The sequence below is a fragment of the Capricornis sumatraensis genome, chromosome 13 (assembly GCF_032405125.1).
Source record: "Capricornis sumatraensis isolate serow.1 chromosome 13, serow.2, whole genome shotgun sequence".
NCBI classification, from domain to species: Eukaryota; Metazoa; Chordata; class Mammalia; order Artiodactyla; family Bovidae; genus Capricornis; species Capricornis sumatraensis.
In genome coordinates, this window is record NC_091081.1 from 71,931,763 (window position 1) to 71,947,868 (window position 16,106).

Below are 16,106 nucleotides of genomic sequence, written 5' to 3' on the forward strand. Positions count from 1 at the left end.
TTCTCCAGGGGTATTCCCGACCCAGGGACTGAACCCACGTCTCCTGCATGGGCAGGCTGATTCTTCACAGGGAGCCACCAGGGAACTCCAGACTTACTCCTGTGGCCTTGGTTTCTTAATTGTCTTCTCAATTAGAAAATAAACTGTATGTATTTTCCTTATTTTTTTCTCAGCAGCAGTCTCAATGCCTAATATTCAGTAAATACTCAAAAAAAGTTTGATTCTTACTTCATTGCCTTTGCAGAAACAGAGGAATCTCTTTTCTCTTGAAGGCATGACCCTCCACACTCTGTTACTGTGTGGGAGATAGGTTCCAACTCCAGGCTAATTAGATATAATCTTTATTCCTCCCACTAATCCAAAACTTGCTAGGTTGTTTGATTATCCTTCAAGTGCTATTTGGTCCATAGGTCCATAGCAAAGCTTTTACATTTTTTCCTTTTTTTGTAAAAAGAGTGAAATGGGAGAATAGAGCTTTGAGCATTATATTTCTTTTTCCTAAACCAGCATGCCTGGGAGTTAAAGCACACTTCAATCTGTAATAATCTGGCAGTGATTTTAAAAATGAAGATGGTTTTATTTTTCATTTTTTCTGCCTTATTGTATTAGCAAGAATTTTCAGGACAGTGTTCAATGATATTGTTGATAGCAAGTAGCTTTTTCTTTTTAATAATTATAATAGTACTGCTTCTAGAGTTTTATTGTTTGCATAATATAGGATCTTGATTTAAGATAAGAGTTTTTCCCCTTAAGAATTGGTTGTCAATTATGGAAGTTAAAAAATCCACCTTCAATGCAGGAGACGTGGGTTTAATCCATGGGTCAGGAAGATCCCCTGGAGAAGGGAATGGCAACCCACTCCAGTATTCTTGCCTGGAAAATCCCTTGGACAGAGAAGCCTGGTGGGCCACAGTCCATGGGATCACAAAGAGTTGGACACAGCTGAGCAACTAACACTTTTATGGAAGTTGCATTTTATTTTAATGCCTTTATAACATATTTTTAGATTACCATATGATTTTTCACCTCCGTTCTCCCTGTGGATTTAATCTGTGACATTAATAGATTTCCTAACACTAAGTTTTGGAGTTTTATGCTTTAGAAGACAGGAGAAAACAGAACAATGGGAAGAGAAGTAGTGATTGGAGGCATAAGTGAAGAAAATTTTGTGGAGTTAAAATACCTGTGTTAGGAGTTAGCCCTTTCAGCCTAACCAGTAGAATTAGAAATACCTTAGTGAGCTGTATTGTAATACTGTCAGCTTGGAAAGAACCAAAAAAATTTAATGCTTATCTGACACTAAACCCCTACAAATACTCAACCTTTTAGACTTTGTTGGAAAGCTATGAAGTTAAATGTCTTAGATGTGGAGTTACTGCTAAAATAGAAAATATATAGTATTAAAACCATTAGAGAAGGAAATGAAGAAAATAAATAGGGGTCAGGAAAAGAGATAAAACATTAGAAAAACAGATGTTTAAGAAAAAAATTGGTTCAACTAAATCAGTCATCAGAATCATTAAGTATTCAACTAAATCAACTACTAAAATCAACTACTGAAATTTGGGGGTTTTGAGACTGGATTTAAAAACAACAAAATATAGCTGTTAAAACTGTTTATACAAGATATACCTAAAACATAATTACACAAAGTTTGAAAGTAAATGGAAGGAAAAAGGGAAGAAAAGCACAGATCATGGAACAAAGGTTACAGTGTTTATAGAAATACCATTAGCAAAAGTAAAAACTTCATTCCAGGAATAAAAGACAAGTTTTAACAAATGGAAAGCTTCACACTAAGGAATACTCAAGTTTTAAAATGTCACTCATCTCCATGTGTATAAATTCAGTACTGTTTGAATCAGAATTTTAGCAGCATTGCTCATTGGACCTAATAAGGTGATCTGCAGTACATTTGGAAAAAAGAAAGTCTCAGAGAAACCAAGACAGTTTTGAAAAAGAAATATGAGACAATAGGGCTTATTTATTAAATATCAAAAATCATAAAAGTATAGATTAAAATGGCTCAGTAATTACAAGGGGAAGACAGAGGAATCAAAACACAGTAAATGGACTCCAGAAATTTGTATATGAAGAGAAAGAAAGATACATACGCGCTTGATATATGACAAAGGTGTCATTGCAGAAAGAAGATGCTGCAGTAAACAAAAGACGCTGTGACGGCTTTTATCTAAATGGGGAAAAGTGGTTCCTACTTCGTGACTAAAATAAATTGCATGCCAGTTAAAAACCTAAATGCAAAATGAACACAGAAAATGTAAAACTTAAAAGAAAATGACAGGGAGTATCTGTAAGACCTGAGCAAGGTGTGCTTAAGTAGCATGAATAAAAAACACAAGCTAAAAATGAAAGGATTAAAAGTTCTGTACAATACACTTACCATAAAGTTAAAAGACAAACCTCATTCACCAGGTACTGATGGATAAGAACAGGAAATTCAGAACGATTTGTACAGTACTCTTTTTAGAAACAATTACTCCCTCCCCAGTCCGAATTCATGTTGTCTTATGTGTATGTTATGAACACAGAGCAAAAATATGGAAGAGTATGCAGTTCCAGGCTATTACTATGACTTACAGACTAAATTTTAGAGAAGATGAACATAATAAAAAACTATTAAATGACTTCAGTTCAGTCCAGTCGCTCAGTCGTGTCCGACTCTTTGCAACCCCATGAATTGCAGCATGCCAGGCCTCCCTGTCCATCACCAACTCCCGGAGTTCACTCAAACTCACCTCCATCGAGTCAGTGATGCCATCCAGCCATCTCATCCTCTGTCATCCCCTTCTCCTCCTGCCCCCAATCCCTCCCAGCATCAGAGTCTTTTCCAATGTCAAAAAGTACTGGAGTTTCAGCTTTAGCATCAGTCCTTCCAATGAATATTCAGAACTTCTTTGCTTTAGAATGGACTGGTTGGATCTCCTTGCAGTCCAAGGGACTCGCAAGAGTCTTCTCCAACACCACAGTTCAAAAGCATCAATTCTTCGGCGCTCAGCTTTCTTCACAGTCCAACTCTCACATCCATACATGACTACTGGAAAAACCATAGCCTTGACTAGGTGGACCTTTGCTGGCAAATGATTTAAGTCTGCATAAATGTACAAATAGAATAATATTTATGCATGTGTGTATGCATATATATATATCTGTATAATATTTATGCACTCTTGTGTGTGTATATATATATAGAGAGAGAGAAAGAAACTTCTTCATTAATCAAGCCATAGACTCAAGATATTTAGAGTATGCCCTTTACTCTTTAAGTAATCTAATATAGAAATGGAAAAGTATAGTTAACAAGTCAGTTGCGCATGAGTTGTTCATTCACTATATTGTGTCCGACTTTTTGCTACCCTAAGGACTGCAGCATGCCATGCTTTCCTGACCTTTACTATCTCCCAGAGTTTCCTAAAAGTCTTGTCCATTGAGTTGGTGATGTCATCCAACCGTCTCATCCTCTGTCACCTCCTTCTCCTCCTGCCCCAATCTTTCCCAGCATGAAGGTCTTTTCCAGTGAGCCGGTTCTTCTCATGAGTACCAGATAGTTTTTGTTTATTGTACCATTTGTTATATAATAATACTTTGACACCTTCATTCCTAAAGGTGAGTAATACTAGTAAAAACAGAACTGTAAGAAACCCAGAAACCCTCCATACAACAAGGAACAGTGTTTTTCAGATGTTGGTTATTTCTGTAGTTGACATACACTGTTTTCCTATATGATAGTCACTGTTTTACTTACTGAAGCTCAGTTTTTTTACATCTATTGATGATGTTAAGGTCTCATTTCACAGGAAGGGTTATTAATAGCATGATTTATTTGGACATGTTTCCAAGTTCTTAAATGTTTTGTAAAAATTGAGATGCAATTGATAAAGAATATAGTAAATCAATGCAAATGTAAAATGACCTTCAAAGATCTCTGAGGCTTATTTTTTGAAACTTTTATTACATTTTACTTCTGTGTTACAGATATGATGAAGATTTTTCTAAAGTAGCTGTGACAGTTTATCAGAAAAGATATGTGGGACTACAAATAGAAAAGAAGTCCTTTGGACAGATTTATAAATTGCTTTCAGCTGACTCTGCTGTTTTGAGCATATTTGAACATTTCCATGTCATTAATGCAAACTTAAATTTTCATCTAATAACAGGACAGTATAAGGTACAATTGATTTAAGAAAAATATCAAATAACATTTGCTTTTTTATTTTCTTTTGCATTAATTCACTTGGTAAACAATGATTAAGATCCTGACTCATGCAAATACTATAATAAATTCTGGAGAGACATGGAAGTTATAATTGTCTAAGGGAGATGGAAAAGCTAATTACAATGCAATGGAAAATGTGATATAAATGTAGTGAAGTTTTCTTATGAAATTATAAAGATTAAAATTAACCAGAAAAGGGGTGTATCACCATGTTTGGGGAATTTTATATAAAGCATTACAAAGGAGCCCATATGAACAGATTTGTAGGGTTAGTAGGAATTTTCTACAATGGCACAGGGGAAAGGGAATTTCCATAATGTTCAGATGTTCTGATTTATAAAGCAATCTCACATGTTTCAGGAACTACATCTTGTTAGACATTGTTAGGTATATAATCCATAAAGGATAATTTTGGAAAGATGAACAGGGTCTACTTCCTGAAAAGCTGTATGCAATTATAAGAAAGTTATTTTCAACCTTTTTCCAACTTTTAATCATTAAATGAATAATGTTGTCTGAACAAGATATGTTATTAAGTAGGTATTTTTTGATTACTTTATATGATTATATGGTATGTCTATATGTATCATATATGATACTATGGTTATGTGTATCATGTACATGTATCATGTATGTGTACATATATGTATGTATCACTTTATCATATAGATAAGTAGCTGATTAGGTACATCTCTTTGTTGTGTTAGCCAGGGTTCAACATAAGAACAGAAAGCACTGTAGATATTTTTAGCATAAAGGAATTTAATTTAAGGATATAACTGTTAATAATATGTTTGGAAGTGTGCTGAAACTGTTAAGTTTTAGAACTTACTATTACTGACATACAGCTGCCTTTTGCCTTGTAAACCTAGGAGCAGATCTTGGAGTGCCGTGTTCAGTTTCCACTGCTTTTACACTCAGGTTTCCATGAACATTCTTGTCAGCAGAAACAGCAGCAGAAAAATGGTCTTCACCTCACTTCTACCTACAAATCTTAAGCACATTCAGTTACTAGAAACATAATATCATCTAGAATTCCAGCTATAGGAGAGTTTGGCAAATATAAGTTTTAGCTTTCTAGCATCTCAAAGACAAGAAAACCTATAGGAGGATATAGGTAGAAGGATATAGGAAGAGAATGCTGAGTAGCAGTTGACCAAATCCAGACTATAACCTCCTTTCTCAGACATTTATACCACAAAGTGTCAGTAAATATTGCCTAAGAAGCATCATGGTAGAAGATAGAAAGCCATTAGAGTCTTTCAAGCAAGTTAATGGTGTCTGTGACCTCTCTTAGTGTTGAAAAGATAACTCTTGGGGCAGCTTGGAATTGATTTAACAATCAGTGGTAATGGTTTAAATTAGGCCCAGGCCACAAGGCTAGAGAGAGATTAAGTCAAGAATATCTGATTGTTTTGTTAACTAACTTAATAAATTCTCACAACTTTTTATAGTTCATTTGTCCGTTTAATGACTATTTATTGAGTATTAGGTGCATGACAGTGTAATATTTGCAAAGACTGTAAAAATGATGACATATTTCTTGTCATGTTGGGCTGATCGAATGGTGGTCTAAGCATGTAGAGGAGTTTATTGGCTCATATTTCTTTTATGGATTAAATTGTAAAGTTGTAATCATCTGTGTATTATGCCCTTCTTTATGGGTGGTTAATTTCAGTATAGGAGGCTGTGTGTGTTCTCCTGTTAAAGAAAATTGGTAATAGTAAATCTTCCTTACAGTGCTTATTGACTACATAGTATTTGATAGATTGCTGCTAAGGATAGTGAATAGAATATTTGTATCACTCCCTAAACAGTTAACATATTGCACATTTTTTTAAAGTTCTTCAAGCAAATATAAAAATTGTTGTGTTCCCAGTAATACTTTGTGTACATTAAATATATTTATGTGTAAGTTCAGTATAGGGAGTTAGAATACAGCTCCATTTAGTGACACACTGAAGGAATTCAACTTTATTATCTGTGTATTTCTAATGTATTAGTTTCATTCACACTTTTTATTTTTTTGGCTCAACTTGTTCATTTTAAAGTTTCTTTTCAGCCTCAAGTTAATATTCCATTCTTATTTAACCTTATTAGTGTTTTCTGAGTTTTAATGTTTCCCATGTGGTCTCAACTATATGTAGTATTATAAATTATTTTTGGTATAACCTTTTCCCTTAATAATGTCAGCACATAAACTTAACTTGGTCTCCTGGTATTAGTAAAAATTGAAGTCATTGTCATTTATTATGATGTTTATCACCTGAAAATAAATCTTTTATGATAAAAGTACATGAAAAAAATAGTTAGGAATTTGATTTTAATCACAGGTAATGTTTTAGCTTCATGATAAATACACTTACATTCCTAACAAGTTTTCCTGAGGCCCTTTTAACATAACTCTAGCGCTTTAAGAATTGGTTTGCCCATGTTTTATGACTTCATTTTCAACTAAAACTTTTAGTTGAATAGATTATATTATGTAATAGATCAGTTATCTATTCCTGAATATCAAAACATCCCAAAATTTAAGAGGCTAAAATAATGATTATTTTGTTTGCTTACCATTCTCTGCATCAGCCACTTGAGTTGGGCCTAGCAGGAGTCGTTTCTCTTGTAGTCGATGTACCACACTCATGTGGTTGCTCTACAGACTTGGGTCATCTAGGCTTGTCTTCTCACATATCTGATGGTTGATGCTTGCTATGGACTGGGCCATTGTCTCCAAAAGTTTCTTCTGGGTTTCATCACATGGCATCTGGGTTCCAAAAGTGTAAGGAAGAGGGAAGGCCTAATGTGCAAGTTCTTTTCAGTCTCTGCTTGTGGCACAACAACTAATGTTCCATTGCTCAGTGCAAGTCACATTGCCAATCCTATCATTAGTGTTGGGGAGATTATGCAAGAGAGAGCGTGTGGTGGGTGGAGATGAGATCTTCTGGAGCTATCACTGTAGTATTTTCCGTATGTGATATTTGGTTCATTGTAGAAACCTTATTTCCACTATTTTTCACATCTTTTGATCAGAACTGTTTTTGAAATGATTGTTCAGTCCCCTTTGTTTCATGACTACTTTTCCTGAAAAAAATTAGATTCCATCATGAATTGTTTTCTTCAGTCCAGTCACTCAGTTGTATCCAACCCTTTGCAACCCCATGGACTGCAGCACACTATGCTTCCCTTGCTCAAACTCGTGTCGCTTGAGTTGGTGATGCCATCCAACAATCTCATCCTCTGTCATCCCCTTCTCCCATCTTCAATCTTTCTCAGCATTGGGGTCTTTTCCAATGAGTCAGTTCTTCACATCAGGTGGCCCAAGTATAGGAGCTTCAGCATCAGTCCTTCCAGTGAGTATTCAGGACTGATCTCCTTTAGGATGGACTGGTTGGATCTCCTTGCAGTCCTGGGGACTCTTCAAGAGTCTTCGCCAACACCACAGTTCAAAAACATCAATTCTTCAGCACTCAACTTTCTTCATGGTACAACACTCACGTCCGTCCATACATGACCACTGGAAAAACCATAGCTTTGACTAGTTGGACCTTTGTTGGCAAAGTAATGTCTCTGCTTTTTAATATGCTGTCTAGTTTGGTCATAGCTTTTCTTCCAAGGAATGAGCGTCTTTTAATTTCATGGCTTCAGTCACCATCTGCAGTGATTTTGGAGCCCCAAAAAATAAAGTCTGTCACTGTTTTCATTGTTTACCCATCTGTTTGCCATGAAGTGATGGGACCAGATGCCATGATCTTAGTTTTTGAACGTTGAGTTTTAAGCCAGCTTTTTCACTCTCCTCTTTCACTTTCATCAAGAGGCTCTTCAGTTCCTCTTCACTTTCTGCCATAAGGGTGGTGTCATCTGCGTATCTGAGGTTATTGATATTTCTCCCAGCAATCTTGATTCCAACTTGTGCTTCATCCAGCCTAGCATTTTGCATGATGTACTCAGCGTAGAAGTTAAATAAGCAGGGTGACAGTAAACAGCGTTGATGTACTCCTTTCCCAATTTGGAACCAGTCTGTTGTTCCATGTCCAGTTCTAACTGTTGCTTCTTGACCTGCATACAGATTTCTAGGAGGCAGGTAAGGTGGTCTGGTATTACCTTCTCTTGAATTTTCTGCAGTTTGTTGTGACCTACACAGTCAAAGGCTTTTGCATAATCAATAAAGCAAAAGTAGATGTTTTTCTGGAATTTTCTTTTTCGATGATCCAGCAGGTGTTGGCAGTTTGATCTCTTGTTCCTCTGCCCTTTCTAAATCCAGCTTGAACATCTGAAAGTTCATGGTTCATAGACTGTTGAAGCCTGGCTTGGAGAATTTTGAGCTTTATTTTGCTAGTGTGTGAAATGAGTGCAATTGTGTGTTAGTTTGAACATTGTTTGGCATTGCCCTTCTTTGGGATTGGAATGAAAACTGACCTTTCTCATTGCTTTCTTAGATTCATTAAATAGCAAAAATCTCTCTCTAAATGTACATATCAAACATGTACATAATATGTGCATATAGTTTTCAGTATGCCAATACATGTTATTCTTTTTAAGTAACCAATTAATATAATTTTTCACCAATTTAATTATCTAATAAAAAGCTTCCTTAGTTATATATCTTAATTTCCAACAGAGAAGACTAAGATTCTTATTTTGTAACAAGGAAATAAGGTCATGTTTGTATAACAAATTTAAAGGACACTAGCTCATTATAGTAAGTCAAGTCCAGTTTGTGTTAACCACCAGCTTCATATTTTGGTAACTGACATTAAATTGCCCCAAATTTTAGAATCTTGCATTTCTTCGTAAAGCATGTTGATTGACTTGCTTCATTTTAGTAGTGCATTTCGGGGAACCATATTTTCTTATTGGCCTGTCCCTAAAACACTGGCATGGTATTGTTTTATTTGATTGCAACATGGAATTTTATTTTTCTCATTATATTCCTAATCCAACATGTTCATGAAAATTTGCTAGTTAAGAAATTATCAAGTTAGTTGTGATGAAAAAAAAAAAAATTGACTTTCCTCCTTCTCAAATGACTTAAATAATCAAGATAGTTTTGGAACAGAGTAAATTTTAGATTTGGTGGGACATTGTACAAATATACCCCTATGGTTCATATTGTTTTTAAGTATACAAGACTCATTCTAGGGATAATATTAAAGTCTTTGTGCCAGATCAGTAAGTAAACACTTTAAGTTCCTTCTTAAATTGTTAGACATTACATAGGATAAAGATTAAAAGATAAAGATGCTTAAAATTTCCCAGCAATGTAAGTTGGTTTTATAGTTGACTGGAGGGAAAAAAAACCTTACTATAGTAACTAATATTGAAAAATTGAGTCTAGGGAAAAATTCTAGATTTCTTTCTGAACAGTAAAGAATTTGTTCTGACTTCACTTTAAATATTTGAGAAACAGCTGTAGTATGGTGTTGCTGTGCTAGGAACAGAATATATTCTATGATATATCCAAAATCTCTACCATTAAGGAGATAAGTTTAGACTTTGTAAACATATTACTTAAATAGTGTTGTTAGTATTAAAATCAATGGTGGATCATGTAATTGTATTAAGCCAGTAACTACTGCTTTTTTGAAGAATAATGGATAATTGCAAAAAAGCAGTACAGATCAGGAAGTTGGATATTTCTGTTTTTTTTTTTTTTTTTTAAGGTCCAACTCATGATTTTGGCTTATTTTGAAATTATTTTTTTTTAATTTGCTTGTTTATTTATGATTAATTTTCTCTTTTTTTTAATGTTTACTTTATTTTACTTTACAATACTGTATTGGTTGTGGCATACATTGACGTGAATCTGCCACAGGTGTCCATGAGCTCCCAAACATAAACCCCCCTCCCACCCCCACATCATCCCTCCGGATCATCCCCGTGTACCAGCCCCAAGCATCCTGCATCCTGCATCGAACATAGACTGGTGATTTGTTTCTTACGTGATAGTATACATGTTTCAATGCCATTCTCCCAAATCATCCCACCCTCTCCCTCAGAGTCCAAAAGTCCGCTCTACACATCTGTGTCTCTTGCTGTCTTGCATACAGGGTCATCATTACCATCTTTCTAAATTCCATATATATGTGTTAGTATACTCTATTGGTGTTTTTCTTTCTGGCTTACTTCACTCTGTATAATCGGCTCCAGTTTCATCCATCTCATTAGAACTGATTCAAATGTATTCTTTTTAATAGCTGAGCAATACTCTCTTGTGTATATGTACCACAGCTTTCTTATCCATTCATCTGCTGATGGACATCTAGGTTGTTTCCATGTTCTGGCTATTATAAACAGTGCTGTGATGAACGTTGGGGTACATGTGTCTCTTTCAATTCTGGTTTCCTCAGTGTGTATGCCCAGCAGTGGGAGTGCTGGGTCATAAGGCAGTTCTATTTGCAACTTTTTAAGGAATCTCCACACTGTTCTCCATAGTGGCTGTACTAGTTTGCATTCCCACCAACAGTGTAAGAGGGTTCCCTTTTCGCCACACCCTCTCCAGCATTTATTGCTTGTAGACTTTTGGATCACAGCCATTCTGACTGGTGTGAAGTGGTACCTCATTGTGGTCTTGATTTGCATTTCTCTAATAATGAGTGATGTTGAGCATCTTTTCATGTGTTTGTTAGCCATCCGTATGTCTTCTTTGGAGAAATGTCTATTTAGTTCTTTGGCCCATTTTTTGATTGGGTCGTTTATTTTTCTGGAATTGAGCTGCAGGAGTTTCTTGTATATTTCTGAGATTAGTTGTTTGTCAGTTGCTTCATTTGCTATTACTTTCTCCCATTCTGAAGGCTGTCTTTTCACCTTGCTTATATTTTCCTTTGTTGTGCAGAAGCTTTTAATTTTAATTCGGTCCCATTTGTTTATTTTTGCTTTTATTTCCAGTATTCTGGGAGGTGGATCATAGAGGATCCTGCTGTGATTTATGTCGGAGAGTGTTTTGCGTATGTTCTCCTCTAGGAGTTTTATAGTTTCTGGTCTTACATTTAGATCTTTAATCCATTTTGAGTTTATTTTTGTGTGTGGTGTTAGAAAGTGTTCTAGTTTCATTCTTTTACAAGTGGTTGACCAGTTTTCCCAGCACCACTTGTTAAAGAGATTGTCTTTACTCCATTGTATATTCTTGCCTCCTTGGTCGAAGATAAGGTGTCCAGAGGTGTGTGGATTTATCTCTGGGCTTTCTATTTTGTTCCATTGATCTATATTTCTGTCTTTGTGCCAGTACCATACTGTCTTGATGACTGTGGCTTTGTAGTAGAGCCTGAAGTCAGGCAGGTTGATTCCTCCAGTTCCATTCTTCTTTCTCAAGATTGCTTTGGCTATTCGAGGTCTTTTGTATTTCCATACAAACCTGAAATTATTTTTGAATTTTCAGAATGTTTAAGCTATACTCATGTTTCACTTCAGGGTACATTTCAGATGAGATAGTTTATGATGTTTATCACATTGCTCATTTTGTACCTGGCATGCTATTAGTGTAATTTACTTTCTTCATGTTGTTAAAATTTGCCTATAACTTAATTGGTAGAGTATCATTTAGTTTTTTATAATAATTAGCTAACATTTATTGAGCACTTACATATGTCAAGGCCCCATTTTAAGCATCTACCATGCTTTGTCTATTTGGTCCTGTCACTGAGGCTCTGCTGCTTAGACACTAAAGCTCTGAGAGGTTCAATGGGTTCCTGAAGGTCATGCTAGTGAGTGTTGGAGCTAGAAGTTAAACCAAGGCAGTTGTATTAGAGTCACAATCTTGTTTTCATAATTCCTAAACCACACAGCTCTGAAAAATTAATTTTAAAAAGTTTGATTTAAGTATAATGGACATACAGTAAACTGTACACATTCAACATGTGCAGTTTGATAAGTTTTGACACATACGTACACTCATGAAACTGCCACCATAATCCAAATAATGAACCTGCCCCTCATCCCAGAATGTTTCCTGTGGTAATCTCTCCTGTCTTCCGTTGCTGGTCCCTACCCCACAATTCCAGGCAAGCACTGACTTGTTTTCTGTTACAGTAGATTAGTTTGCATTTTTCTATTGCATATAAATTGTACGCAGAACCATGTAGTATATCTTTTTTGTTTGGTTTTCCCTCATCTTCAGTACTTTGAGATTAGTTGGTATTGTTGCATGTATGGTTTATTTTTGTTTACTTTGGCGTGCTGCGATTCATGGGGTCACAAAGAGTTGGACACGACTGAGCAACTGAACTGAACTGAATATTCTAAGTGTATAAGTTTGTTCATTTACCTGTTGAAGGACCTTTGGTTTATTTCCACTTTAGGGCTCTTGCAAAGTTGCAGTGACCATTTGTGTACAGGTCTTGTATAGACCTGTACGTATGCTTTCCTTCTTCTGGTTAAATACCTAGGAATGGCATGGGTGGTTCATATGCTGGGTGTACATTTAGCTTTTTAAGCAACCACCAGTGATTATAGGTAATAACGCAGTGTTATATATTTGAACTTTTCTGAGAGAGTAGGTGTTAAACGTCCTCATCACAGGAAAAAAATTCTTACTATACCTGTATCTATGGAGGATAACTAGATTTATTGTGGTGATCATTGTATAGTATTTACATATATTGAAGTATTATGTTGTACACCCAAAACTACTTTCATATGATGATTATGTCTCAAGTAAACACAATTGCCAGAAATTATTCCTCAAAAATAGTCAGTGCGTTCACCAGATGTTACCACATAAAGAAGCCACCTGCCAGAGCAGGATATGTAAGAGACATGGGTTCAATCCCTCGGTCAGGAAGATCCCCTGGAGAAGGGCATGGCAACTGACTCCAGTGTTCTTTTCTGGAGAATCCTATGAACAGATAAGCCTGGAAGGCTACAGTCTGTGGGGTCGCACAGAATCAGACACGGCTAAATGACTTACCACCCATGTACTACCATACTCAGGAAAATCCTCTGGAGAAGGAAACGCCAACCCACTCCAGTAATCTTGCCTGGAAAATACCTTGGATGGAGGAGCCTGGTGGGCTACACCCTATGGGGTCACAAATAGTTTGATACAGCTGAGCAACTAACACACCACCATACTGGGTAATACACAAAATACTCATTATGTACCTTTCTAAAATGTGGAAAATTCTGAAACCCATATAGCCCTAAGTTTTCGTAAAAGTACTGTGGACTTACTGCCTTGTGGAGTAATGTGTGTCTGCTTAGTTGCTAAGTCATGTCCAACTCTTTGAAACACTATGGACTGGAATCCACCAGGGTCCTCTGTTCATGGGATTCTCCAGGCAAGAATACTGGAGTGGGTTGCTAGACCCTCCTCCAGGGGATCTTTCCATTCCAGGGATCGAACCCAGGTCTCCCACATTGCAGGCAGATTGTGTACTGTCTGAGCCACCAAGGAAGCCCAAAAAGTAATAAGATAGTATAAGATTTTTTTTTTGATTCAGGAGTCATTTCTTTGCTTTGTTCAGTTTACACATAAATCCTTTGGAAAGATGACATGCTGACATATAACACACTTAACAAAAACTATAGATGATGAACCTTAAGTAATTATCTATTACCTTTGGGAAATAGTGAGACCATGAGTTGCATGTATTTGAAGTGTTTTCATCTTGAAATTTCTCTGTGATGAAATTATGTTAACAGGAATAACAAATGTTCGGTATGCTGTATCTTGTCTAATGCTTAGTGTCAGTTAAAGAGTTCAGCAGTGATTATCTTCATTGTATATTATTTGAAGGGCTATTCCATTAAAATCTTAAATAGTATATTTTGAAAGACACAACACGTCTGAAAAAAATGAGTTTATATGGTTTCATAACATACTATGTTTTACTAAGAATAAGTTCTACAAAAAGGACAAGGTAGGTTCCATTCTTTACCTTGTAATCAATTGAGCTTATTTAGAAAATGTTTGAAATTGTTTGAATGATATAAACTTTAATTCATGCCTGTAAATTTTTATAATGTGTCAATGAATATCTCTTACATCATCGGAAAGAGATCATTTGAGCATATTCCAGTATCATTATCTCAGCCTGAGTGCAGAGGATCTTTGCCCTCCAGAGGCTTACAAGTTAGTGAGAAAAGTAGACTGTTTCATAAGGCAAGCCAGAGAGAGATACAAAGTATTGGGGTATCGATTTAAATGAAGGTGGTATTTTAACTAGATCTTGAGCAGAAGAAAATTGAGCAGGAGGAGCATTTTGCATGGAAGGAATAGTCAGCACAGGTATTGAGATGGATTAGTGTGTTTAGTAACTTCTGAGAAATATGGTAGTGCCTAGGAGTGATGAGTGTTAACTCAGTTTGTGGCTTTACAGATTCAGTTTTTGATGAGCCTGAAGTGACACAATGGGTTTGAAATAGCCAGATATGAAACCACACAGTAATGTCAAAACTCGTCTTTTCTGTTTTGCTATTTATTTTCATAATGACTTATATTTGACATTAAAGTAGAATTAGCATAATTGAATATTAACTGCAGTGAGGTAAACATGATGGTTGTATCTTTTTTTGTTTCCTAAATTGTATATATCAGTATTACTCCTCTAATACAGTTAATAAAATTTGCCAGGTATTTATCTAATTTCCCTTGGATATATTTTGTTTTGCAGGGTTACATTTTGCCATCTGCCTTTCCAGAGTAAGTGGCTCTATGTGGGCACTGAACGAGGTAACATACATATTGTCAATGTGGAGTCCTTCACACTCTCAGGCTACGTCATTATGTGGAATAAAGCCATTGAATTGTGAGTTTGAGCAAATGTTGCATATCTGTTTCTACTCTGTAGGCCTCAGTTTAGCTGAATGACTAAACTGTGTGACTTCTTTTTCTCTGAGTAAATATTAGTAGAACTTTTTTTTTAAAAGCATAATGCAACTTTTATTTTTGACATGAGCTGTAGAATTGAATGACATACCCCAATTGAGGCTAGAATTGAGTAAAATAAAGATAGCAATCATTTACTGAAATGTTTTCAGCCTTTGTAAATATATCTTTATTTTCCAGTCATTATTTCTGTTGGAATGAATCTGTAGTTGTATTGCAATTTTTGGTTGAGAAAAAAAAAAAATCTTCACTTTTTTTCTTTCAGGTCATCTAAATCTCACCCAGGGCCTGTTGTCCATATAAGTGATAATCCAATGGATGAAGGAAAGGTAGATTGTTTCAAATAAATATATTTATTATTTAAATGCATTAATTCCATTATTTTACATATGCAAACTATTCTGGAATCACACTTACTCTATTGTAATCACACTTACAATTTGAGATTGCTAAGAAAGGTTGTCTATCATATAAACAATTGCTTATTTATAGATTATAAGGAACAAGTGAAAGAGTTAAAATCATTTACATTTTAAAGAAGAAAACCCTAAAACAAGTAAAATTTAATAAATACAATTAAAGCTCATTAACTTGGTTTTTGCTTATTTGTAATAATTCCCCCGATTCTCTGATAATCCTGACAAAACCCATTTTCTACTGGTTTTGAATTCTTTTTTATACTTTGTAGTTATAAAATTTTTATAATACTTACCACATAATCCCTCTCTCTCCTAAATTTTTCTTCATAAAATCTCAGGTTAATCAGTTCAGTTCAGTCACTCAGTTGTGTCCGACTCTTTGCAACCCCATGAACTGCAGCACGCCAGGCTTCCCTGTCCATCACCAACTCTTAGCACTTGCTCAAATTCATGTCCATCGAGTCAGTGATACCATCCAACCATCTCATCTTCTGTCCTCTCCTTCTGCTCCTGCCTTCAATCTTTCCCAGCATCAGGGTCTTTTCCAATGAGTCAGTTCTTTGCATCAGATGGCCAAAAGTATTGGAGCTTCAGCTTCAGCATCAGTCCTTCCCGAGAATACTCAGGACTGATC

At 35.7% G+C, this 16,106-nt stretch overlaps 1 protein-coding gene across 3 annotated transcripts in view; it reads left to right on the plus strand.

Annotated features, from left to right (window-relative positions):
- Positions 1–16,106, plus strand: part of STXBP5 (syntaxin binding protein 5) — a 163,752-nt gene that overhangs the window by 37,302 nt on the left and 110,344 nt on the right. For all 3 annotated transcript variants that reach the window (XM_068984863.1, XM_068984864.1, XM_068984865.1), the window contains exons 5-6: positions 14,839–14,973; positions 15,319–15,382. In XM_068984863.1, coding sequence (XP_068840964.1) covers positions 14,839–14,973; positions 15,319–15,382 — 199 coding nt within the window. The remainder of the gene's footprint in view (positions 1–14,838; positions 14,974–15,318; positions 15,383–16,106) is intronic.